Source organism: Wyeomyia smithii, chromosome 3 (assembly GCF_029784165.1).
Source record: "Wyeomyia smithii strain HCP4-BCI-WySm-NY-G18 chromosome 3, ASM2978416v1, whole genome shotgun sequence".
NCBI lineage: Eukaryota > Metazoa > Arthropoda > Insecta > Diptera > Culicidae > Wyeomyia > Wyeomyia smithii.
In genome coordinates this window covers 23292711-23320429 of record NC_073696.1, presented here as the reverse complement: position 1 = coordinate 23320429, position 27719 = coordinate 23292711, and the positions used below count along the sequence as shown (strand labels likewise).

The following is a 27719-nucleotide window of genomic DNA, read 5'->3' as shown; positions in this document are numbered from 1 at the left end:
AAAAAACCTTGCGAAAGTGATGAAAAAAGTTAGATCTCAAGCGGCTCAGGAAAAATTCATTTTTGATGATCACGAGCCTTAGCTCGCATGGTTTTAAGGTAGACACCTCCTGACTTGCGTTGATTTTACTGATTGGCTTTCCTGAATAGTACGAGTCTATTATCAAGGGCCTCGAACCTTTGGAACGACTTTGACGGCGCACACGATTAACGGACTTAACCCTTTATAAGGCCATGAAAACTGCGCTAGGAGCCGACACAAGTTCAGTCAAACGAAAATAAAATGTAGAACTTATCCCCAAATTAACATTGCACACTTCTAGCAGTTTAAGAAAACTTAGAGTGCTGCGAGAGACCCCCAGAAGACCTTGTTCAAGCAAAATTTATTAACGATATTCTTGGTGCAACAAAAAAAAAGGTTTTTCGATGGTGGCAATATAGTTGCCACTGCCTTATAAAGGGTTAAAACTTGATTGTGGTCCGGTCAGCTGCAGCTCTGTACAATACAAGCAAGAACGAAGATTTTTAAGCTATAGACACTGTCGAAACAAGGTGGGGAAATCAACATCCGCGAAAAGGTTGGAGTATTCCAAACAAAAATTCACCATGCTAGTTGACTACAGCGATGCCAATTGCGGTGGAGATATAGATATCCCACGTGCGACTGCAACCTTTTATATAAAATTTCTTAACAACCTTCTCGTCCCCTTAATGCCAGACTGAAAAAACCCATACATAACTAATTACAAAGTTTGACAATCACCTGCACTAAACATTCTTTTATAAGAATCAGGCATTCAACAATAAATAAATCAATTTAACAGCTCTTACATTCAAGAACATTTCCTTTTATTTCTTACTTTAACTTGAAGAAACATTTCCTCTTCAATTCGCTTGAACATATCCCAACACAGACGCGCAAATCGTTTCGCCATCCGACACTTTTTTCCACTCCAACAGCCCAACCAAAGCTCTACTTTAGCTTCTTCTTGGGGCGCAGATTGTTGGTGTGTCCGCACTTCTTCTTGCGGCAGTTGGTGGCCCTCGGGTGCAGCCGAGCGTAACACTTGCGGCAGATCATCTTGTCGCAGTTATACTTCTGGGCCAGAATACGCAGCGAGGGTTCAATGATACCACCCCGAAGGCGCAGCACCAGGTGAAGAGTGGACTCCTTCTGGATGTTGTAGTCGGACAGAGTGCGACCATCCTCCAGCTGCTTGCCAGCGAAGATCAAACGCTGCTGATCTGGCGGGATGCCTTCCTTGTCCTGGATCTTGGCCTTCACATTCTCGATCGTGTCTGACGGCTCGACCTCGAGGGTGATGGTCTTGCCCGTAAGGGTCTTAACGAAAATCTGCATTTCGTGAGTCTAAAAATGAAAAAGAAAAGTTGTTGTATAAAAACATTGTCTGGTGCACATTGAGGTTAGGCTATCGAGGAAGAAAAACAAATTGAAATTTACGCTTTTTGGATGCGATTCACGAAGGAATGCAACAGCTTTCTATGAAATAATATTAGATTTGTAGCATTTTACTTATTTCGTATTGAAAAAACAGATTTTACACCAAGAATTAAGCAGTAAAATACTTACTCTTCCTCAACGTGTCTCTCCAGAGATGAGTATCGGTGAAAAAGAATTTCAAGATGTTGGAAGTGTCAGTACGCTGTCAAGTTAATGTTGAGGTGATTTCAGTTCAGCGGACAACCAATATTGCAAGGGGTGGGCCGATGTGAAATTTCCTCGTCGAGTCGGTAATAGGCCTATGTATGCCATGCGTTGTGAAAAACAAATTACGATGTAATTTGCGGTGAGAACAGTAAGCGGACAATGTTTTTTATTGTAACCATAAAAACACGGTATTTTTACTGTAAGCTTGCAAACGATTGTTGTCATTACCATGTTTAACAACGTTTTTTGTTGTTGAATTTACCACCGACAATAACTTTACTACGAAAAACATTGTCAGTGACTTCTAAATGTATGGGAAAAATGCCTGAAAAAATGATGTTAAGATACATAACGACCCCCTTTTTCATGGTAAAAATGGCAAAAACGATGATGATGTAAAATTGATGTATTTACAATGGAAAACATAGTTAAATTATGGTATAACCACAGACTCGATGGCGATTTCATCGATCAGAAAAATAACGATAATTTTGAAATTTTGCTTAGTGGGCAATAATGCCGCTAGTGTCGCTATAAGCAAGCGTGCACATTCATTATCAAAGACAAAAACCATCAGTAATGCCGCTTGTGTTCATTTAAGCAAGCGTGCACACCCATTAGCAATGACAAAAATCGTTTAACGAAAATAAGTTAGTAGGCAATAAACTCACATGGTGGCGCATGAGTGTAAAGTTTCGAATAAGGACGAAGATTTTTCAGGATTTTCGTTCGAAGAGACACGTCTGTTTGTCTGTGGTATAACTAAGTACAATTACAGCATCTTTTAAGTTTTTTTAATGTTATTTTCTCGGGATATTATTGTTTCAGTTAAAATCGTATTAACGACGTTGAAATCGTCGTCAGTATGCGAATAACAAAGTATCGGTGTTGTTGCACTCTTTTTGCTTTCCTTCTTAAGGCCCAAATACACACGTCACGGCGTAATGACGTCTCCTTCATAAAAATTAGAATTCGCGCCTTTTCGTTGGGACGCCTTTCGATCAGAACCTTCCAACTTCGCCTTCTAGCAAACAAGGTGGTCGCATACCGCCTTCTACAGCGCTTTAGACTACCTTCCGTGTAAACACGGGACCTTCGAATGGCGAAGGCGCTGTCAACCAGGGATGCCACATATACAGATTTTTCTGTACTCTACAGATTTTTGAACTAAAAAAGCAATACACATTCTGTATTACAGAATTACAGAATATTGCCAAAAATACAGATTTTACAAATTTACACTTATTTACTGCCGCTTTTCGCATAATAGTCCTATGTTAAAGTTGCGAGTCCTATGTAAATTCTGCGAAAATGGGTCCACTTTGGCATGTTTTTTAATAATAGCCATTGAAAAAGTAAGGTTTGATTTCCATAACCTCGATTTTAATGGCTACTCTTGTAGAGCATGCCAAAATGGAACCATTTCCGCAAAAAAAAAACAAAAAACATAGGACTGATATGCGAATAGCGGCAGTTTAGCAGATAAACTTAGATATGAGCACTTTTTTCTTTTGAAGATTTTGATACCAGTTGAAAGTCACTTGTTTGTAATCGTAGCAAGTGTAGCAGCATAGGCTCAAACGTCTGACCAACCAAATCAAGAAATATAAAGCTAAAGCAAAAAATGATGATTTGTTTCCATATATATTCGGCAAGGCAGGTTTTTTCGTGCAACATTCTTAGTTTGCTCAATACAGATTTTTTGGTCCGTAATACAGACATACAGATATTTTCGGAAAAAAATACAGAAATAAATGTGGCAACCCTGCTGCCAACGCCGTGTTGTATTCTTTTTTGCTCACTGGTGATTCGAGTTTTGCCCGGGAAGTATGTCGTTTTATTTTCTCCTGCAACAAACATAAATAAACAAAAATTGGAAGGCACTAAGGTATGAAGACCAAGAGCTGTGCAGGTGCACAGGGCGGAGTTTAAGATGCCTTCCGCGCAGGTGAGTGGAAGGTGGTAGATGCTAGAAGGCACATTAGAAGGTTTCAAGAAGATACTGCCAATTTTCGCCAGAAAGACGTTGTCACGCCGTGTTTATTCGGGTTTTATGATATATTTCTTGTTATTATGTCGAAATGGTTTTCGCGATGTAGCTACATCGTCCCGGAAAAAAAAACACTTGTAAATTGTAATTGTAATTGCATTGGTGTGGGTGATACCCGAGGTCGCTGTCAATTTGTTTTGTTTTGGTCATTAATACCGCCATCGTATCTCGTATCTCGACCTATCGCGCGCGTGAACAGTAAATAATTAATAATTATAATTATTAAGAATGTCGGAAATTAATATAAATATTCAAGAATATGCCTTAGAGCAAGCGCACCGGTGAGTTGCCATTTGAGTTGCTATTTTCACAACGCTGGCCGTTGCTATTTTGGATAGCAACCGATGTACGCACCGGTCGTTGCTATTGGGGATTACCAATTCATCTATTTCTTTTTACCGCCGGCAGTTGCCAATTCCTCTAAAGACCGTCACTAGCTAGCGTTAGCAGAATGTTTGTGTGTGTCGTATTTCCCAGAAATCCTGCGCATCTAGTAATAAGGCATCGTACACAAATAACGTAACGCATGAAGGGGGGGGGGAGGTGGGTTGAGACTGCGTTACTGTAACTAGTCTGAATATATGATTGACGAAATAAATAAATAAATAAATAAATTGTGTACGAAGCCTAACCAGTTTATCTGTCCGTCAATTGTTTCCGGAATGATCTGCGTTCTTTCTGCTTCATAAAATGTCCTCTTCATTTCAAGCAACTCTGTTTTAACTTTGTTTCCGTTTTCCCAAATTATCGATAACACAATTCTGTTGCAGGTTTTTTTGTTTGTGCGTGCATGGATTTTTTTTTATCCTTGTATGTTTAATTAAAGTAATTGCGTTAGACCGTGGCACGTTCCGCAACGTTGCCTTAAATAACTATTATACTTATAGCGAATTTCTTTATTCCACCAGCTCACCTCGTTTTGACCTGGAAGCGCACTAACTGCTGTCAAAACCCTTCTTTATTTGCTCGACTTTGACCCAGTTTTGACCTGCCGTGCTGCCCGAAGCGCACTGTAAAATTTGTCAGCTTCAACCCACCACCGCACGTGCTAAGTTCGTAAACAATTATCTGGCATCTATTTCTTACTTGCATCTTAAATGGCGATGCCGTTTTATTATTCCTCGGCAGTTTTGCCCGCACACAGAGGAATAAAGAAATTCGCTATTAAAATTGGCGAACTGTCATTAATTGTATTTTGTACTTTGTGCTGCCTCGATTCCTACAATTTGCTATTAATATTTGCGAATTTGCAGCAAAAAAACGCGGAAATTGTTCTCGAATATTTGGTTGATTCTAGTGACGAAGAAAATGATTTCGCGGAACAAATGTTTTTATACGCGAGTATGAAAAGGATTTTTGGAAAGATTCGGGGTGGCTCTCAGCCTGGAAAACGGTGAAATATTGACCGCTATGCTGAGGAAGTTGCCAACCAGCATTCAACAATGTTTTTTTTCGGAAACACCGATGACCAATTCCGACGCCGCTTTCAAATTCGTCTTACGTTGTTTTCGAAGATTACAACAGCTGTAAATGCGAAAAATGGTTTTTTTATTCAACAACCAGACGCAACGGGAAAAACATGCCTTCAAAAGAGTCAGCAGCAATAGTCAATAATACTCCCAAGCAATTCGCTCAAACCTTCCAGGTTTATTGAAATAATGACATGGTTGACCAATCTTGTGAGGACTTGAGCTTTATGCTTCGTGTAGATTACAGTGCCAACCAAAATGGTCATCTCGAATTAAAAAAAAAAACTATGAATGTTTACCCGTCCGAAAAAAACTCTCAGTGCAAAATTTCAGCTCAATCGAAATTAAAATGAAGCGGCTCACTGGTTCACGTCGTTACTTGCGTCCTACGACGTGTTTAACCAAGGCAAAGCGCTTCGCCTTCCGGGGCCGACCAACTATGTTCGAAACACTCATTATTTTCATAATATTGTTACGAACATTTACTATCGACCACAACAAAACAAACAACAGTTTGACATTATTCATCAAATAGCAACGATGCGGCACGTTGCTATCGCGTTGCCAAATTTAATAACTAGCTACTACCCGAGGTGAGGATTGCTATTTCCCAAACCAACATAGCAACGCCCTAAGACAAGACGTGACAGCTGGCTTCTTATTTTTCTTTTCGTAACGGCCGTCATCCCCGTCGAAATTTTTTTGAACGTTCCATACCGTTGATGCCAGAATGATTATTTTTAACAACTTCTGCAGGTCAATGAAAATAAAACAAATTAAAATTGCAATATATAGGCGAATAATACTCAATTCTTATTTATTATTTTATGTTCAATAAAGCATACTTCTATCACAGACTAACAGACATAACATGTCGAACAAATATTCAATAAAATCATCGTTTGGATGATTCCAGTACTTTACGTTAGTAACACTAGCACCATCTGCTGTCGTGATCGCGCTGCGTCATGTATTTCGACATCAGCGCCAGCGTTACTGCATGTGTCAAATGGTGAACTACAAAATATGTATGAGATTGCATAACAGCGCCCCAGACGACGTTTTCGCGCGATGACTGTTATTCGATTGAAAATTTGAAATGAACGTTTTTTGTGGCGATGGAGCTAGGTTCCAGTGTTACGTCTGTTAGTCTGTGCTTCTATTATCAAATTTTTTCTTCCTAAGTTTCTTGGTACCCAATTTTTTTCTTTTCAAGTTTCTTGGACTTCAACCGAAATAGTAATAAACGATTAATCAATGCATTTTAAAGTTATAACAGTGAAATACATTACTCGGTAATATCATGTACCTTGCATACTTTTGCATCATTATTTATGAACAATTATAATAGCTAAATTATGACTCTCCAGCATCACTGCTTTACAGTGAAAAGTAACCTCGTTGTATTTTTTACGTGACGATTGCGTTATCGAATTCAGCCAATCAGCAGTCGGTTCAAATTGGTTGAATGTAACGGTGAACAGCTGTCACGTCTTGTCTTAGGCAACGCCCGGTGCGGTTGCCGCGTTATGGTGGGAGTTGCCAAACTAGTTTTAGAAACTTCAATTTATCCACTGGTGGGCTTGCTCTTAGTGGTTAATAATGATGGAACTCTTTATCAGGAATCTCCGGAGCACGATACAGTTAGGCATTAATCAAGTAAGTAACGAATATCAGTTTGTTGATGTACTGATGATTTCTCGGTATAGTTTTTATCAATTGTAATAATGCTCGAATATTATTTCATTTTTGTGAACAATCTAATTCTTTTAGTCTTACATAACTTAACTCTGTGGTTTACCTAACTGGAACGTCAAGTGAAGCATGTGGTTGGCGCTAATTATGACTAAAAACAAAACAAATTGACACCCGCATAATCAATAACCATAAACGGATTATAATCCATATGGTTCAACGATAGCCCATACAGCCGTGACTATATCCCGAACTAGTTGTTAGGCACGTTTTATGGTTATTGATTATGCGGGCAGCTGCACACCAATGTAAACACTAAGTGTTTTTTTTTTTTTTTCAAGCTGCAAAGTGTAGTTCATGTGTAGACATGAATAGACACCAACCAATCCCCTTCGACATTTTCTGTATCAATATAAAAAAAATTGACAGAAAGTTTGAAACAATCCACTTCATGAACAATTTCTAAACCTGCTGTTAAAGCGTAATAAAAACTACCGTATAGTATATGTGGAGTAGAGCACCACTGGTCCCTCATCGTCTATCATTGCAGTGGTGCGTGACTCCTATCCGCGTGCGATCAAGGAAAAACTGCAAAACTGCTGATGATGATGAAAGGTTTATCTCATGCATATGATAACCACAAAAACCACTCAACAAGAATTGAACATTTTAGCAACGGTTATAAGTTTAAAGTTATTTTTATTAATTTTATCTTTTATAACTATTTACTAAAGATGTTAGATGATATTTTTTTATTTTTAACTTAACAAATAATATATGTATATTAGCTGTCTCCGTAACAAACATTAGTGTTTTTAAGCTTTAACTTCGTTGTAATTGTAGATTGCTACGATTATTTGCTGGAACATGTTGATAATTTTGTTTTACATATCTTCTGAAATGAACCTGGTTAATAGCTTCGAAATTATTTTCAGAACAAACGAATTGATTCTGTCTGCGATCACTTTAACCGCAGACAGACATCAAAGCTTAGTTCCAAACTTGTGTAAACATTTTAGAACTAGCAATTGGGTTTGAATACGCCAACCTCGTTCACCATCCAAAAAAAATTGTTGTACAATATGGTCACCATGCGGCGCTAGTGTACAAGTGATTTATATCGCAATTCTCTTTGGAAATTTGCAAGGAATTTTCGATCAATGTTGTTCTTGCTTGTACATCTGTCTGTGTTCTCTCCTTTTTAACTAAAGATATCTCTAACCACAGTGTTTAATACCACGTCACCACTTCATACAACCCTAGGGCTGCATACCTTGTAGTATTCCGAATTATGGCTTCATGAAAATGTGACCGATTCTAATGATTCGAGAAAGAAAGTAATTTATTTTGACTCGTATTTCTTTCCAACGGCTAAATTATTCAAATGATACAATGCAGGTTAAGTGTGCTTTTTCGATTTGTTACAATGGTAAAAATTTCGGCGTGAATTTGGCGAAACGTCGTTCTATGAACACTAAGCTGCTCGGCAATTTTAACTTTGATAGATCTTATTTTTCAACTACTCGAATTATACGAATAATGATTTTTCTCGACCATTTTGTTATAAACAATAATTTCTTGTTCTAAAAATGTTTCAAAAAATACCAAGTCTGTTTGTCTCATTGTTGAGTTTCCACGCATAACTGTCCCGCTAGAGTTATCTCCACAATTAGTTAATATATCATCATTACGAAGCGTAGGGTTCAGAAATACTGAAAACTATGCGCTGATAAGATCTAACCTGTTAAGACTGTATTGCCCTCTTTGACCAAGCGTCGAATATCTGTCACTTTTTGACAGATAAAAATTTGGTCAAAGAAAACTGTTTGTCACTCTCAAATTTTTTAATGTGGCAAACACGGGCGAACAACAATCATGATATCAAATAAATTTGATCATTATGTCAAAAGGTCAAATATTTGACCAATGGTCAAAGAGTGTAATACAGGCTTCAAATTCATCACTGTCATCTCTTCTGTATACTTGCAACATTCATTTTCGGTTCTAAGTGAAACTTCCGGCAAATGAAACAAGTCGACGCACACAATACACGACATAAACGAAACAAACAAACTAAAACGTCATTTGCACGAGTTGGTGGTACGATGTGAAATAGGGGGTTTTAATCTGAAAAAATACCTGCTTTTTCTTATACTAATCGATGACCCCCTTTCAGTAGGCCCTACGTATTTTTTTCCTAAATCTCTACGATTTTTCGTTGATTTTTGAACTGAAAAATTGGATTTTTGAAATTTTTCACTTACTGGCAATTAGTGAACAAAGTGACACTTCTGCTGCAAGAAAATATAACCACAGCACAAAATGACAGATCTGTGGAAATATAACCCTGCACTGAAAATAAATCACACGCTTATTCCTAATGCTCTTTACATATGAATGTTAATAAACGAACCTTATCATTGTATTATGTCGACCCATATCGATTTTTATTGGAATCCACGGTATTTTAACGTGTTTTAGTATTTGACGTGTGTAAGCATTGAAATCTGAGTGTAAAATGGTTGATTTCGGTATGCATGACATGGCAAACCGAAGTGTAACTTGATTTTGTGCTGTGAACTGAAACGCAAGTGTATTCCACGTAGATATGAAATGTTTCATCTATTAGCACAAAAGTAAGTGGAATCCACTTAGCAGTAACGTGTTGATTTTTTACTGTGTGGTTCGCATGCTATGACAGGGATGCCAAATGCGAAGACTTGTCCTTATTTCGAAGACATCAGAGCTCGTGTGAATAAGTAGAAGCCTAATAATAGTCGGTGTGTTAACAGCACCCGATTGAATGTGTTCACTGGGAGGCTAACAATCAATGCGGACCGTGTTTACAGATTGCTTATGTGTGGAGATATATTTTATGGAGTGTAAAGACATTTGAAATATGACCTGGCATCCCTGTGTTATAATTTCTTAACGGCAGGTTTGGTCTTAAAATCAATTACAGTTGTTAAAATTCGAAATCGATTTTTTTCAATAGTTCTGCTGTTAAAATTAAAAAAAAGCAGTAGAAAATGAATTTCTTTGACATTTTTTATCAAAAGGAAAAATAATATACATACCCCTAAAACACCCTATTCACAGTGGGACTGTTATAAGTGGAATTTGCCAATTTATCCTATAATTCTAGGCATAAGTGTCCCACTGAATAATTTTTTTTATGGAGTGTAAAGACATTTGAAATATGACCTGGCATCCCTGTGTCATGATTTCTTAACGGCAGGGTTTGTCTTAAAATCAATTACAGTTGTTAAAATTCGAAAGCGATTTTTTTCAATAGTTTTGCTGTTAAAAATTAAAATAAAGCAGTAGAAAATGAATTTCTTTGACATTTTTTATCAAAAGAAAAAATAATATACATACCCCTAAAAAACCCTATTCCCAGTGGGACTGTTATAAGTGGAATTTCATGTTGGTCTTTAAGGCAATTTCAATCACGAAATTGTTTTTTAATATGCCTCAGATGGCAAATACTTTTCAAATCTTCAATCGCATTTTTCTCAGCTGTCCGTTTCGGAACATGGGACAGTTATGCGTGGAACAGCAGTTCTAACATGAAGATATATTACCGGGTAAATGGTGTTACCAAAATTATCACAATAATGATTGTCATCACTGACAAATCTTATCGTGTCTTGCTGTTTCAGTGCAGGTACCGCGACGTCAGTGGTACCACAATGTCAGTGGTACCGCTATAAAATTTGGTAACGCGCCTTTATATCGGATTTGACGTTTATGGTATAGCCCTGGCAAAAAAGCGATTCGTGGAAACGGCCATTACTCCACAAATAATTGGTATTACTTATGAACAAACGTGTTTTTTTTATGTTGATTAACTGAACTATTAGAAAGTTACTACTTTTATGCAATTATTAAGGTGCTACACGCTTAGAAGTAATTCCAAACTTTCCTCTTTTTTCTCGAGCAAAAAGGTATATTGAGAAAACTTGTAAAACGTATAAAACTATCAGCTCAAAGCATTGTAATCTTCGCAGTAGCCCCTCGTGCGCACCTCATCAGCCAGCAGCGACACGAGATTTTCGGATATGTCATCCAAACGTCAAAGTGGTGCGATTAATTTTTTCACCCTCTCAGCTGTCTGCGTCTGCAGAGTGCAGTTTTCTTTCATCAATTTGGTGGTTATCTCAGTTGGAATTCTCTATCTAACAGTAATTATTAATCAATTAGTCGAAAATTGAACGGCACTCAAACGAGAGTGTCTTTCGGTGCAACGCAGTTCCAGGTGCGTTATGAAAGATTGTTTAATTGAGAATTAACTGATCTTATAGAGGAAAAGAGTGGTCACAATGCCAGAACAACGGAACGATACAGGTGGTGGTGGTGGCGGAGGTGGTGAACCAGGTCACGCAGCAACCGAGCAGTCAGGTGAAGGACAGCCCTTGTTGGCCACGAACAATCAAGCCGCTAATGCCGTGAGTAATTCACAATATTTCACTATTCCGAACGCTTTTGAGTTTGTGAAACTTTGTAACCAATCGTGCAACTAATGAGTGCTAATGAGTTAGTCTGTAATTTTTAGATTAAATACGATTTTTTTACGTCTTCGCTCTCAGGGTCAACCACAGCAGCAGCAACAGCAACCATCCAAAATGGAATCATTTTTTGCCATCACGAAATCGCTGATTCTGCGTGCTTTAATAATCTACTTTATTTCGTCATTCTTCCGACGGCCGGCTTCGGATGCCGAGGTTAACAAAAACAACGCTCCCGGCAAGAGCAAGATTATCGCTTGGAATCTCTTCGACAATGGAACCATGTTCGATTTGCATGTGTACATCTCGGAAGATCCGACGCAGGTCGATTTCGCCGATCCGAATGCCCTCGTCTGGTTGCAGGAAGATCTCATGTACGGTGATTGGTATGGTGGCCGGAATGGGGATGGAATTTTCACGGTCAACACTCAGATCAAAGCTTCGGAGCGGCTGATGAACAATGGGTCGATTTATCTGCATACCTACGTGACGAAGGCCGGCCAGAGTCCGAATCCGGCAGCCGGTAGCGATTATGCCGGGAAGAATATGGGCTATGCCAGCGCAATGTTGAGCAAGTACAAAAAAATTAAGAAAGTTAAAACGCACAATTTGTTGGCTGGGGAGAAGGAGAAGTTCGAGAAAGAACTGGACAATGCACTGGTGGAAGATCGAATAGTCGCTCATTGGCATCCGAATTTGACGATCAATTTGGTGACGGATCAGACGAATTGGGCTAAAGGATCGGTTCCTCCGCCGTTGGATGAGTACATCAAGTTCCTACCAGGGGGTCAGACTTATTTACCGGTTGTTTTCTACAACGACTATTGGAATATGTTGCGGGAATATATGCCTATTAACAGCTCGACACCAGTTCTGGAATTGAACTTGAGCTACCAACCGTTGTCACTATTTAAGTGGCAATTGTATGCGGCACAGACAATGCGCAACAAGTGGACTAACAATATTTTCGGAGAAGCCCTAGCCGGAGGTTCCGAGTCCGATGAAGATCAAGATTCTTTGAAGGAAACTTTACTTGAAACTAATCCCTACTTGCTGGGAATTACGATTGCCGTTTCTATTTTGCACAGTATTTTTGAGTTACTCGCCTTTAAAAATGATATTCAATTTTGGAACAACCGGAAATCGTTGGAAGGACTCTCGGTGCGTTCGGTTTTCTTTAACGTTTTTCAATCGTTAATCGTACTGCTATACGTACTGGATAACGAGACGAATTTCATGATCAAAATTAGTTGCTTCGTTGGGCTTGGTATCGAGGTGTGGAAAATTCAGAAGGTTGTCAACATAAATGTGACCCGGGAGCATCTCGTTTTAGGTTTTCTCCCACGGATAAGTTTCTCCGACAAGGGCTCGTATGTCGAGTCCAGCACCAAGCAGTACGATAATCTCGCCTTCAAATATCTCAGCTGGCTGTGCTTCCCGCTGCTGCTGGCCTACGGCGTTTATTCCGTCATCTATCAGGAGCACAAAGGCTGGTATTCATTCGTGCTGAACATGCTGTACGGTTATCTGCTCACATTTGGCTTCATCATGATGACGCCACAGCTATTTATCAACTACAAAATGAAATCGGTGGCCCACTTACCGTGGCGCATGATGACCTACAAGTTCCTGAATACCTTCATTGATGACATCTTTGCATTTGTGATCAAAATGCCTACCATGTATCGGATTGGGTGCTTCCGCGATGGTGAGTCTCGAGAAATCACAAAGAAATTTGATTATAATACACTTGTAAATTACTCTTATCAGCAACGAACTAATCTCTTTTCCCTCCCTCGTCATAGATATCGTCTTCTTCATCTTCCTCTATCAACGCTGGATCTACAAGGTGGACACAAAGCGCATCAATGAGTTTGGTTTTTCGGCGGAGATGTTGGAGAAGCGTGACGCCGAAACGAAGCAGTCGAATGCGCTGACCGACGGAACTGCCAACGGGGTTGCCGTCCCGCCCGCCGTCGGCGGAGGGACATCTTCGGACGAATCCAGAAGTCAGCCGTCATCGCCAAACGCTGCTGGTGCTCGAAAGCGTAAGAACAAAAAGAACGCCTCGCCCAAAAGTACCCCGAATGAGGCCCAACCGGCCGTCGGTGGGAAAAAGTCGGACTAAAGCGCCCGCTAACCTATAGAAAATAAGCTAAATAGCTAAATGTAAATCATCCGCAAGTCGGGGTACCGTACGTACATACTATTTAAAAAAATTCTGTTGTTTTATTGTCTAAACACTAGCGAGAGCGAGAGAGAAAAAGAACGGTAATCGGCAAGAAAACCGCAGGTTCTGTTTGATAGCTACTAGTAGAGTTTAAGTAGTGACACTTTTTCGAGACGATAGGCTTCCTAGCAAGGATTACCACTGCTGTATTGTAGTACATAAACGCAAACCGACCGATATTTGATCAAAAAATTAGCTGACCATATTGAATCGTCACTGCATTGACGAACAAATGAGTGTTATATCTGTACCGGGAGAGTTAGAAGGAAAGAGTTATGCGATATAAATAAATAATGAATAAACTATAAAATGATTGCTTGTAGAGAATAAAAAAGTATCACAGTCATTGTGGCTGACGTGGAACTTTTTTGGTGGCATTTTTTCATCTCATCGCGCTGTCAAGTGCAGGTTTAATAGTCAGTTTAAAAAAAAACTGCGCGGCAGTTTAGGTGACATAGACCAAAAACAAGCTTTCAAAAAACATGAGACTTTCACAACCTATTTATTGAATCGTTTTCAATGTCTTCACAAGAAAGACACTATCTCTGGTACAATAACAAAACATTTTATTTCTCTTACGCCTCTCAGATGTCCTCCTCGTCCCATACTCCAATTGAGCTTCGGTTAGCAACTTTTTTGTTCTTTTTCTTGGCACTGCTTGTTGGCTTCAATTGCAAAACATTAGTTTTTTGCTTTTTCTTCTCACTCGACGATTCCCCAAAAATACCACTTTCCTCTGGCTGCCGTTTTTTCTTCCGTTTCTTTTTCTGCTCAATCGAATCACCGTCCTCCTGTAGCGAATCCTCATACTCAACCGTCACCTTTTCAACCGATCGAATAGTCTTCAGTTGCTGTTTCAATTCCTCCTTACTATCTTCCACCTGTTTCAGATACTGGTGCAGTCCGAGTCGATCGGCTTCCACCAGTAACAAGCAGGTCGGCCGGCAGCCAATGTTTGTAGTGCAAAGTTCGCGAAAATCATCTCCATCGATTTTCCACAGACTAATATCGCCCGCGCTAGACGCCGTAGCCAAATAATCTCCGACAACTGCTATCGCTTTCAACCGCGACTCGTAAGCTTTAATCTTCTCCGGTTCATCTTGCTCTCCAGCGGCAATACCAAACATCAGCAAGTGTCCATCGTCCAATCCAACGGCGATTTCCGTATCGGAAATCCAACAAAAAGATATCGGTTTACTTGTACAACTAACGGTACGTGCCGATTTGGTAGTTTCCGTAGAGATGACATCCACCACTCGGTTCCCGACGAGCGCAAAATGCAATCCGTCCGGACTCCAATCGACCCACGATAGAGAACCGCCGAATTTCGGATCGTTACGCAAACCACGCGTATAAATCGTTCTCCCCGTTACTAAATCCCACGTTCGCAGCTGCATATCGACTCCAAGCGAAAGTGCTAGTTTACCCTGCGGATGGATACTAATGCACAGAACAGCGCTTTTGTGCGCATTCTTCCACGTTTTCTCGACCGTTAATTTTTTAACGTTGATAGCCGAAATGGCCCCGTCGTGGCTGCCACTGAACAGAAAGCATCCGTCTGGCGAAAAGGTTAAACAGTTAACCGTTCCATTGTGGTGCAGCATTTCATCCCGTAGTGTGCCGTGCTCGAGATCAAACAGGCAAATGCGATCGTCCGCTCCTCCGGAGGCTAGGATTTTTCCGTGACTAGCCAGAGCCCGCACCGAGGCGGTGTGATTGTGTGTTGAGAAAATTTCCTTCAAGTACTGCCGGGAGGGGTCCTAGAATAAATAAGATGATATTAGGAAAAGAATCCCAAGTTAAGCTGAAGCACGCACAGTTTTGAAGGGTTCCACTTTGTAGCCCACTGTGTACTCCTCGTACGTTCCGATAATCAGCTCGAGGCCGGCCATTTGTCCGCCGCGGTGTTTTTACCGAACTACTGGAAGATTACTTATTGTTCACTGATTCAAAATGTGATAAACCAGAAAATTAATACGAATAACGAGTAATTTTATAAACTGTACATTTTCAAACGAACCGAGCAGCAGCACGTTGTTTTCTGTTTTGACAGTTTGCATGGCATGTTTACAGATTACGTAAAATATAACTTCGGTGTGTTGATGGTTACACACAGAATTTAGTTCTCATGAAATCATGAAATAAGAATAATGCGTTTGGTTGAATTAAATTCAAAAATTTGTTTTCTGATTTTATTAAACCTGGGGTGAAATTGCGCATCTCTTCTCGAGTTACGTCTTGTTTTTCGTATTCGTGGGATAGATGAGCCAGAGGACAAATGACAATGACAGCTCTTTTTGAGCTCGAAGGAAAACTGGCAGTTAGAGTGCCTGTAAAGATATAGACGTTATATATAGCTAAGACAAGACGCGACAGCTGGTCACCGTTACATGCAACCAATTTGAACGGGCTGCTGATTGGCTGAATCCGATAACGCAATCGTCACATAGAAAATACAACGAGGTTACTTTTCCCTGTAAAGCAGTGATGCTGGAGAGTCATAATTTAGCTATTATAATTGTTCATAAATAATGATGCAAAAGTATGCAAGGTACATGATATTACCGAGTAATGTATTTCACTGTTATAACTTTAAAAATGCATTGATTAATCGTTTTTTACTATTTTGGTTGAAGTCCAAAAACTTAGGAAGTTAAAATTTGTGTACCAAGAAACTTGGGAAGAAAAAATTTGATAGTAAAAGTATGCTTTATTGAACATAAAATAATAAATAAAAATGGAGTATTATTCGCCTATATATTGGAATTTTAATTTGTTTTATTTTCATTGACCTGCAAAAGTTGTTAAAAATATTCATTCTGGAATCAACGGTATGGAACGTTCAAAAAAAAATCGACGGGGTGGACGGCCGTTACAAAAAGAAAAATAAGAAGCCAGCTGTCGCGTCTTGTCTAAGATATATAGGCACTCTACTGGCAGTGTGTAACGTGCTCAAATATAGCAAAAATCGTTCGAATCGAGCTACACGATGTCCCCCCTGTTTCGAAAGTGGGAAAAGTATTTCGTTACGATTCGTTCTAATTGGTCTTTTTGTACGAATATTGGATAACACACTTACATTTAATCACCGAATTCATTTTTTTTTTCACCGACTTTTTAACAGCTGAGCGCTCGGTAAAACGTTCGGTAATATAAACCACTACCGACCGATCAGTAATCAAATTGTTGTTGCTTTCTGTCTTTATTACCGACCTAATTTGTGAAAACGGCGAATGCAATTAGTTGCCAAAACCACCGATCAAATCTGTAAAATGTGTAAGACAGTACCGAAAGACCTATAATGTTTGTTTCTTGTTCACTTTTATTTATTTAAGAAAACCAAATATATGACGTGAATTTATATTAATATTTTTATTCAAATGTTATTAAAAATTTTTAATAATGAAAACTAAAAAATATCAAAAATGGTCGTTCGCCGCACCGAATTTGCATGAGTGAAAATCAAACGTGTTTTACTGCTGTGGACTGTGCATGAACTTCATGCCAGTTGTGCTCATAGTTTCAAAGCCGAGGATCATCCGGATGTGTCCATTAACATGGCGGTGTTAACTATTTACGTAGCATGCAACAGATGCTCGGAAGTAGAAGCAAAAATTGTGATGGTTTAATGCTTCACAAATTTTATCATCATATACTTACGAAAAATTTGTTCTATGCGATCATCTTCTTGCTGAAGTTGTTGGAAAACATCTTCCATTTTTTTTCTTACGCAGGAACTTCAATGTTCAAACGAACCGAGAATGTGACTTGACAACCAGAAGGAGAACAACAAATAGAGAATATTTGACAGCGCTATAGTTGGTCCGGTAGTTTTTTACCAATATTCGGTAAAAGTTTAATTTTCCGAACAGTTCAGAAGAAAGTATAGCAGTATTCAGTAAAATTATTTGTTGAATATACAGAAAATATGTAAAGTTATATCAATTTTACAAACTACTCTGTATTTTCCCAAACTTACCGATCGTAATTGTAATAATAATTACCGAACTTTTATTATCTGATTGAGTGTGTATGTAGCTCGTTCGTGCTAAACCAGGGAGGATGCTTCAGAATCATTTTCAAAAGTTCATTCTGAATCCTTTGGAGTGCCTTCTTCCTGGTTGCACAACAACTTGTCCAGATGGGAACTGCATATAACATTGCTGGCCTAAAAATTTGTTTGTAAATCAACAGTTTATTCTTGAGACAAAGTCTAGAATTCCTGTTGATAAGAGGATATAAACATTTGATATACTTATTGCACTTTGACTGGATATTTTCAATGTGCTCCTTGAAAGTAAGATTCTTATCATAAATTAGCCCTAAGTATTTAACTTGATCAGACCAATTTAAGATCACACCTTTCATCTTAATAACGAGGTTATGGGTGGGTTTGAGAAATGAAACTCTTGGCTTATGAGGAAAAATAATTAACTGTGTTTTAGAAGCATTAGGGGAAATCTTCCATTTATGTTAGTATGAAGAAAATATATCTAAACTTTTTTGTAGCCGGCTGCATATAACACGAAGGCTCTTTCCTTTTGCGGAAATGCTTGTATCGTCACAAAACAGAGATTTCTCACAACCTGGTGGTAAACCAGGAAGATCAGAAGTAAAAATATTATAAAAGATTGGGGCCAAGATACTCCCCTGAGGCCAGTTAAATAACTTTGTATGATTTTTGTGAGGTAAAAAGCGGAAAACTGAAATTTGACAGTTTAGCTATTAAACCTTTATGCCAAACACTGTCGAATGCCTTTTCTATATCTAGAAGAGCAACTCCAGTCGAATAGCCTTCAGATTTATTAGTTCGAATCATATATGTTACTCTAAGTAACTGATGTGTAGTGGAAGACCTTTCCAGTCGTGCATGTATTGGTGCACTTTACACCGTGTAAGTCGGATGGAAAATGAGGCCAACAAAGTGCTGTCAAAATGCCTGCATTGACTGCGAAATTTTTATTTTCCTCCGTTGAATTTAAAGTTAACTTATTCCTGCGCGCAGAGCCGGATTTACGATTGTGGGGGCCCGGGGCCCAGTTTACAGTGGGGGCCTCGAAATAAAACAAAACCGTTTTTTTTATCGTACGAGTTGAATCGTATTGAAAAGTTACCAAAAAATTGTTAGTTTTTTTGTTCAGAGAACTTATTAATTAAATAATCAACATTCAACTCTTTCAGAATATCGTACTCTCAACTTAAAAATGCTAAGTTCGACAGCCTTTCATTTTTCATAGTCGTACGCAACCTATTTCCAATCATCTTCATCTTCATCTTCGAAAAAGACCTTTCTCCAGTTACGTTCGAGATCATTATGCCTTGTTTAGACTACGCCGCATATTTCCTGATATCGCCAGATGATATTGGATATCACTTCGGGTGTTCACTCTACAGTCAGATGATATGGTTTGACATTTACTTCGGTAATTGAAAAGAGAAAACAAAAACAGGTCAAGGCAAAAACAAGACAACAAGAGCAATGTAATTAGGATAGAGATTTCAGCTAGTTGGCTCGCACCAACGTGAACTCTTATTAGCAATTGTCAAAATGTGCGGGATGACAAGAGTAAAAATATTTCCTTCCTTCTATTTCGCATGCAGAGCGAATTTCGAAATTTGTAGGGTTGCATCAAATGTCTGTTGGCCGTGTTGCCAACTGCTGCAAATCTGGTTTTTATTGGTTTTCGAACATGATAACAATTGTATGGAATATCAGGTTATATGGATATGACATGGTGATATGGCCTCGACAGCACGAATGGCCCGATTTCGGGTAATAAGGAGTGTAGTGTGAACGAGGTATTAGGCTCAAATAAATCCTCAAATAAAATGATTTTTGAAGGCACTAGAGTTTTCGATTTTTTTCTTCTGTAATCTTCTTTTTCGAGCTCCACTTTGATATACACGCGGGGTTTTGTGAAGATCGCACATTTTGAACAAATGTAATAATAAATTCGGTGCTTGCTTACTGTTTACAGCCAAACCTGAAATTCGAAAATTTTTTCTTGATATCTAAAAAAAATCCTACCGCAATTTGAAAAAATTGCAATCCACAGGCAAAAATTTGCACACGATTTGAGAGAGACTGCGCAAATATAAGGCGCAAATATAAGCAATAATCTACAGAACTAGGAGAAAACTACACACATCTGCAGGTCAATAAAATTTGCACACGGACAAGTAAGCTTATTTAGAGCGGGGACCTAGTGTGGTTGGTAACGTCTCCGCCAACCACGCTCGACGCCTGGGTTCGAAGCCCACCGCCGACATAGGTGTCGATGGTTGTGAGGTGGCGTGATCTACTCACAACCAACCCAACTGGTCTAGATTCAATCCTAGCCGACACCGGGAGATTTTCTGAGGCGAAAAATCTCTGGGATCACGCCTTCCATCGCATGAGGAAGTAAAGCCGTTGGCGCCGGTCCGTTGATAAACGGGTCGTGAGTTAGGGTCCTGGGTGTGGAGGCGCCTCCCTGGGCGTCGGTGATTGGCCACAACAGTGGCGGAGCTAGACCGACGGAAAATAAGCGAGAAGAAAAAAAAAAGTAAGCTTATTTTTCTTTGGAATCAACAGCAATACATTAAAAAAACTTCTGGATTATTTTCTTCCTTTGCTTTACCTCCCATGCGCGCTGGTTCGATTCAAATGATGTGTTAATGTGTGTCATTCCAAGAGAATCGAAGGTGAACTCTTATGGATGTAGTTGTGATATTGACGCTCGCGGAAAAATAACACTGAAGGAAAGTTTCAGATTGGAATGGTCTGTTTAAATTTTTTTGCTGTAAATTAAACTTTTGATTGAATCTCATTATTGATAGCGAAAAGAACTTTTTCTCGTTTTGTGGGGGCCCCAAAAATGTGGGGGTCCGGGGCCCGGCCCCCCTTAAATCCGGCTCTGCCTGCGCGGGTTGTATAACTTGTTTACGGATAGTATCTTATAAATTGAATACTTTTTATCCAGTACCGAGCAACTCAAAAAAGACTACATATTTCGATTTTCTTAACCCCGGTAGAGTTGAGCAAGAGTCATTTAAGAGGTAAACTAGCTACTATTTGTAAAAGTATCGATACTTGAATATCGATAATTTTTCCTTGGCAGCATCGATACCATGATGAGATCGAGGGCGGAGCATCGATACCAGCTGTATCGATACTCTGCCTGTTACTTGAACAGGTCTATGAAAAGCTACCATTTTTTCTTGATGTTTAAAACGGACAATTAGAGATGCCAGGTGTTATTGAAAAATGTATGCAACTACTCGAAAAACCGACAAAATCTGTTTAAAGTCTGAAAAAAAATTTTGATTTGAAAAAATTGCGTTCACGCAGGCAAAAGTCTGCCAAAATTTGCACAGATGAAGAGAAAGTCTGCGCAAATATAAAGAGACTCTGACAAAAATCTACAGAAACTACGGAAAAAATATAATTATCTGCAAATCAATAAAAATCTTCACACTGAATCAAAAAATCTATGTTTTGAAGACAAATCTGCACATTTTGTATCCCTGCGGTTAATAGCCCTAATGCAAAAGCATCATATCAAGAAGACTGGGAACTCTGCCTTGATATGATGTTTTTGCCTAAAGAGACCACGGTGGGACAGAATTATATGTCACACACACAAATCAGTGCAATAGCATAAGCGCGTCTGCGGCCTTATTTGAAATATAGGGCAGCACGAAAAATCTGGCTTCTTATTCTTTATTATCTGCCTTTTTGCAAAAACTCGGCGCTTCCGATTTTGCTCTGCACAGACAGTATTATCAAATGCGGGATTTTCTCGCCAGAGGCATGAAAAACCGCCTTAGAAACGGGTATATTCAATCCTGTTTTTGTCTTTTACAAAAAGAGCGCAAATCAAATTTCTGCACTGTTTGCAGAATACATTAACGCGATGGATCGTATCCGCGCACATCTACAAGTATTTTCCGTTAGACAATTTGTAGCAATCAGCAATATTTTCCGATTTTATAGTTTCCCTTCAGTATCAAAAAATATCGGAGCGAGAGTATCGATCCAGCGTGATATCAAGGTAACTTGCATCGATAAAAAATAGCGGTATTTAGGCCCCAAGGTATCGATACCGTAAGTATCGATATGATATCGGCCAATACTAAGGTAAACAACCCGAATTTGGTGTGCGTGACTGAGCTGACACAAAGCTCTATGGCGAAAACCAAACTGCTCATTTGCAAAAATTGAGTTCTCATTAATATGTGTTATCATTCTTTTAAGAATCATTACCACGTCGGCTTTTGTTCACGGTCTTCACATAACGACTAATAACGATAACCGTGTTTCGTGGCCGTAGAGGACTACACTGCCGGTAACCGCAAGTCAGTCCCATCTGTAAAAAAGTTCAAACGAGAAAACAGCTTTGAAAGATATTTCATTCACGCTCAGTTATCACTTATTTAAGATGAATTATTTTGACAATATTCATGCTATAATATAGTTTGCATACTAGCCTGCACTAATTACGTTGTAAAAACCATTGATATAATTGATTTTATGATAAAAACCTTGAGTGTGACTGACTTGCCGTTACATTCTACACCGAAGAGAAAAGTAACCGCAAGTCAGTCACATTGCCATGTTGAAACTATAGTGCGTGTTGACGTGTTGTTATTCGTTGCTGTGGAAAACTGTCAATCCTTCGTTGTTAGGAAGTGTATGTACATGAGAACCTTTCAAGAAATGTCGTCGTTGGAAAATCTCATGATGTACGGAACCGATGAAAGCTTATCCGGTGAGGACTCGGATAAAGAAACTGAAGCCGGGACTGCAATTGGTTCATCCGACAACAAATGTCAAGATGATCCAAATCCATTTGAGGTTCGAGCATCACTTTTGGAGATTTCTTGGAACGATTCCCTGGATTCTGATGGAAGTTTTTTCGATACTCATAATTTTGCGGATAGATCTACGAAGAAGCGAACCAAGAAATAAAATTGACTTGAATTCGTATTAGCAGAAAATCGCTCCACATAAATTCATCACCAATTCAAACTAAAAAATAATCCCAATAATTGATAATTATTACTAGATAACTTATTTTCATCTAAACGGTCGTATCGAACTCTTTTATACACCCCATTCATTTTACTTTTGTATTAGGTATGCATGTTTTTTTTTTGTAATTCGGGACTGACTTTCGATTATTTTTCTTCTGGGACTGACTTGCGGTTACTTTGCCTAATGTCACAATTCGACTTGGTATTGATTTCCACTTTAGTTGAACAAACCACTATTTTTTATCGGTACATCTGAAAATATACTCGAAGCTAGGCCAAAATACGATGCTAACTCAAAATTGACAAAATTACAGATGGGACTGACTTGCGATTACCGGCAGTACAGGTCTTATAAGTTTTTTAGATGGTCAACTTTGCGGATCGGCGAATTTCGTTCGATCGGTGCGTTTTCCGCAGTCCAAAAAAGCGCGTTTTCCGGTCATAAGGCATTTTTTATCTTTCGGCCAGTGTCATTGTCAGCGGTCACTAGTGAGCCAAAATAAACAAACTCATCTACCACCTGTATGTCATCACGGTCAATTAAAATCCATAGTAGGCGGCTGACAGAGTCTTCCCACGAGCCTCTATTTTTAATGTATTTTGTCTTCGACGTGTTTGTCCGACTCGATGGGCCTCTGCCTTAAGTTTGCTTTACGTTTCCGTCAACGCACCCTCGCTCTTCTAATAATACCTTCCATGTTAAAAAGTAGACACGAAAATCCATCACCCTGCCGCAACCCTCTTCGAGATTTGGAAGGACTCGAGAGCGTCCTCGGAACTCGCACTGTACAAATCACTCTATCCGTCGTCGCTCTGACTAATCGCGTAATTTTATCGGGGAACCCGTGTTCGTGCATAATTTGCTATAGCTGATGGTATTGCTGGAGCAGCTATATGATAGCTGCTCGCGACGGGACATGAGAGTCGTCATTGGGGACATGAGTGCTCAGGTAGGACGGAAGGCAATGTACAGACCGGTAAAAGGGCCAGATAGCCGGCAGGTTCTTCTCCAACATCATCGACGTTCGCACCTGCCGCTGTGCGAATATAGGTTCGAGCCAATACCTAGTAGCTATGTGCATGCGCTCAAAATTCTCGACGGTGTGTAATACTCGCCAAAGTTGAACGCCGCAACCAAATATCGAGCAACTGCGGGACGCGCGCCGAAGTAGCACAGGAATACGCGCAGCAACCGAAGGCAGCGATACCCACGGAAGAGCAACTTTGGCGCAGCTACGCTGGATGATGGCTGGAGGAGCATTCGATCCGCCATAGGTAGCACTGTTGTAGCGCCACTTGATACAAGGGTTCCGAATCATAGAAATGACTGGTTTGACGGCGAATGTTAACAGTTAGTTGAGAAGAAGAACGCAGCACGGCCGAGCATACTGCAACAACGTACAAGAGCGAACGTGAAACGGTACCGACAGGAACGGAACAGCCAAAACTCAGTCCTCTGAAGGAAAAGAAGGGCCAAGATCGCGTAGCGATGGAAGAGCTGTATCAAGCTAACGACACTCGGAAGTTCTACGAAAAGCTGAACAGCGCCAGTAAAGACTATGTTCCGCAAACCGATATGTGTAGGAGTTTGGACGGCATCCTTCTTACGGACGAGTTCTAGGTGATCGGAAGATGTAAGCAGCACTTTGATGAGCATCTGAACGGGGATTCCAGGCCCCGATCTACTGGAGGTGGAGAAGGAGATTGGCAGGCTGAAAAACAATAAAACTTTCCAGCGAGCTGTTGATATATATGCCACCTATTCGTATTGCTGTGCCACCTACTCGTATTGCTGTGCTCAATGCACAGCTCAATCGATGTCGTATTTATACCAGATAATTTATATTTGCAACCATTTGCTGTTCCTTTCTGATGTTCGTGTTAGGGAAATAACTTTTCAATACAAAAGAAAGTGTTCGAATATCAATTTTATTCGGGGATTCGTCTTTATTACTACAAAGACGAGGGCCGGAGGAGTAGATTGTAGGTATTATCCTATTTAAAGAGCGACAAGTAGGAGGAGTAGATTGTAGGTATATCCTAAAGAGCGACAAGCTAGAGTGCAGCAATAACCGGGCAATCACTCTCATTAACGCAGTTCGTTGGACACTAAATATTAGGCGGGATTCATGGGTGCCGCACCACCAGGTGTTATGAAAAGTGCGACCTTTAACACGCAGGGCAAGATCTTCAATAAATTCAGCCAGTTCATCTGCTTCACTGACGACGTGTATCTGGCCGGAAAGATTTTCCAGGCGGTTACTTAAGACAGTACACCAAGCGGAAACGTGAAACAGAGAAGGTTGGACTGAAGGTGAATACGTCGAAGACCAAGTGATCGACGAAGATGAGTTCGAGGTGATTGACGAATTTGTGTACCTCGGATCATCGATAACATCAGACAACTGCAGCAGGGAAATCCGCAGACGAATAATAGCTGGAAGTCGTGCCTGCTACGGACTCCAGAAGATCTTGAGGTCTGGCAAACTTCGCCTCCGTACGAAGTGCACCATATACAAGACGCTCCAAAAACCGGTAGGCCTTTTCGAGCACGAGACATGGGCAATGCGCGAGGAGGAATTGCAAGCACCATCTTCGGCGGGATATGTGTGGAATGCGTATGAGGGCGGACCACGAGCTGAAGCAACTCTACGGGGAGCCCAGTAACCAGAAAGTCGCTCAAGCTAGAAGGGTACAATGAACGGGACATGTTGTAAGAACGCCGGACAACAATCCCGCAAAAATGGTGTTCGTCTGGAATCCGGCCAATAGACCAAGAGGAGCAAGATTTAATAAATTAAGGACGCTCTAGAAACTGGAGACAAGCTGTCATGGATCAAGTGCGTCGGCGTAACATTGTAACGCAGGTAAAATCCTGAGGGATGTTTCACCAGGAACGCAAGTAAGTGTTGCGTACCATCTTCGGTGGACTGCAGAAGGAGAACGGAATGTGGAGAAGGCAAATGAACCACTAACTGCAGGAGCTGTTAGATTGACGAGTTGTAGTGGGCTGGGCATGTTGGACGACAGCCCAGTAGACGGTTCTCAATCCGTCAGAGACGAGACGAGAGGTGCACGAGGTGGAAGATGACCTACAGACCCTACGCAGACTGAAGAGCTGGCGTACTACAGCTATGGACCGAATGAAATGGAGCCGACTCTTACGTACAGCATAGGCCACACCATAAGGCTTGGGATTGTTTGGTAAGGTAAGGTAAAAGAACATTGATTTGTACAACCGCTCACTGCTTTCAAAAGGTGTAGAGATATGATAACAAAGACTTCTCCATCGACCTCGTAGTAAAAACAGGTGTCTACCTCATCCTGGCGCTGCTGATTCCAAACACTGCTGGATTGCTTCAGACCGTACAACGCGCTTACAAATCTGGTTACTGCATATGGATTATTTTGTCGTTGAGCTTCCCTTGCCCGGGAGCCGTGACCGCGTTCATTTGGTTCACATTAAGGTCGAACTTTGTCTCCAACACCATCAGGTATCTTATCGTCTAGTACCGGACCATCAGTGCGTAAACCTCGTCGTAGTCGATACCCGGCCGCTGCTCAATCTTTCCGTCGGGTCCACGTTTTGTTTCAAAAACTCACTTTTCGATGTTCTCCGTTTGTGCCCAGGCGTATACGGATAGGATTTCTGATGCGTTATTTCGTTTCGCTTTATACTTGTCTTGTGAAAGAGCACTTTGAATAGATTCAATTGTTTTACCATCATTTTTATTAAATGTTACCTTATGTTTCCTAGCTTATAACTAAGCAAAAAATAAATAAGTAAATTATCTTGTCAATTACCTGTTATTAGTAACGTGGCTTGCGGTGTGCCGTTTTCAAAAGCTGTTGTGTTCATCAAACTCAGAAGAGACTTTTTAAGCTCTGCTATCTCACGGCTCTGCGCGTCAATAGTTTTCTGCATACGCTTGATCTTTTTTGTTTGATGTAAGATTATGCTATTTTCAAAATCTGTTGTACCTTCAGTTTGCGTAGCATGACTTCGTACGGAACATGTAGCCTGCACCGCTATCGAGTTTTGCCGGTTAGATTCCCAGTATTCGGTTTCGGATGATGTTTCTGTTTCAAATGATGAAGCTGTAAGGTGTAAACTTATTTAATAAAATTTCTTTGTTAAATGTTAAGCCTAATAACGTAATATCTACATGTCTCTGCAGCTGTTGAGTTTTCATCATGATACTCATATGTTTCCATCCAGTCGTTGTTTGGTACAGCTAAAGGATCATATTTTACCTCGGGTAGATCAAGTGCTGTCTCCTCGATCAAGGAATCAAGAAATGCTTCAGCAAGTGGCTCTGCAGCTTCAACACAATAGTCATGGTCCGGCAGACAGAGACTTGGGACCCAATCCACGCAAGCGGTGTCCGTTGTTTTGGCGGGTTTGCCTTCAAAATACAATTAGAATTTTCGCGGTGAAGAAATATGAAACATTTTAACTTACCGGAAACAAAGTGTTTGCCACATATTCTCTTATTTTTGGGGGGTATACTAAGGGATTTCGCAAATTTATTCCACGCAGATAAACGGAGACCAGCCAAATGACGCAAGTGCGGTATGCTGGTTCTCGACGGATCGGGCCACCGGTGAAAGCTGAGATTTCCTGACCGGTTTTTCACGTATTTTGAAGGGCATTGCGCCACACTGCACAAATATATAACTTTTCCTTTACTTTTACCTAGCATATTTAGCAAAGAGAATCCTTCGCTTTTTTATGTGTTTGATTACATAGAACATCACCACAACAATAAAATAAAAAATAACAAATTTTGCTGCAGTATCCAGAGCGTCGATGTCGAAGCGTCAAACAGTCAAAGTATATTTTCTATAGGTAGCTTATTTGCACACTTTCAGTATATGTTAGGCAAATTATTGCACAAGGTTCAGTTTGTGATTGCGTCTAAATCTAAATCGTTTAAATGTTGTTTTTTCACAATTTCGAGGAAGCTGTCGAAAAATCGGCGTACATTAGTTGAGTTTGGTAATATATTTTACAGTGATAGAAGCTTTCCATCACAATGTTTTGCAGCTAAAAGGATTCTTTTAGCATCATTATAATCGATTTA

General features: G+C 40.0%; 4 protein-coding genes across 5 annotated transcripts; 1 reads left to right on the top strand and 3 right to left on the bottom strand.

Annotated features, from left to right (window-relative positions):
• Positions 1-826: 826 nt before the first annotated feature.
• LOC129732047 (ubiquitin-60S ribosomal protein L40) lies at positions 827-1717 on the bottom strand. The gene is made up of 2 exons (XM_055692512.1): positions 1591-1717; positions 827-1368 (listed from the first exon to the last, which is right to left on the bottom strand). Exon 2 carries the CDS (start codon positions 1357-1359, stop codon positions 973-975), a length of 387 nt encoding a protein of 128 aa, XP_055548487.1. The 5' UTR covers positions 1360-1368; positions 1591-1717; the 3' UTR covers positions 827-972.
• A 9252-nt stretch (positions 1718-10969) lies between these two features.
• Positions 10970-13930, top strand: LOC129730985 (putative lipid scramblase CLPTM1). Its single transcript, XM_055690658.1, has 3 exons — positions 10970-11330; positions 11472-13098; positions 13196-13930. The coding sequence occupies exons 1-3, from the start codon at positions 11205-11207 to the stop codon at positions 13516-13518; spliced, it is 2076 nt and encodes a 691-aa protein (XP_055546633.1). The 5' UTR covers positions 10970-11204; the 3' UTR covers positions 13519-13930.
• Positions 13931-14091: 161 nt separating this feature from the next.
• LOC129730986 (p21-activated protein kinase-interacting protein 1-like) lies at positions 14092-15665 on the bottom strand. The gene is made up of 2 exons (XM_055690659.1): positions 15438-15665; positions 14092-15380 (listed from the first exon to the last, which is right to left on the bottom strand). The coding sequence occupies exons 1-2, from the start codon at positions 15510-15512 to the stop codon at positions 14205-14207; spliced, it is 1251 nt and encodes a 416-aa protein (XP_055546634.1). The 5' UTR covers positions 15513-15665; the 3' UTR covers positions 14092-14204.
• Positions 15666-19276: 3611 nt separating this feature from the next.
• On the bottom strand, positions 19277-27455 carry LOC129732113 (uncharacterized). Of its 2 annotated transcripts, none has more exons than XM_055692631.1 (4): positions 27098-27455; positions 26802-27041; positions 26440-26733; positions 19277-20128 (listed from the first exon to the last, which is right to left on the bottom strand). In XM_055692631.1, exons 1-4 carry the CDS (start codon positions 27336-27338, stop codon positions 19956-19958), a joined length of 948 nt encoding a protein of 315 aa, XP_055548606.1. In that variant the 5' UTR covers positions 27339-27455; the 3' UTR covers positions 19277-19955. The 2 variants fall into 2 exon arrangements, with proteins under 2 accessions (XP_055548606.1, XP_055548604.1); XM_055692629.1 differs by lacking the exon at positions 19277-20128 and adding an exon at positions 25296-26331.
• Between the last annotated feature and the right edge of the window lie 264 nt (positions 27456-27719).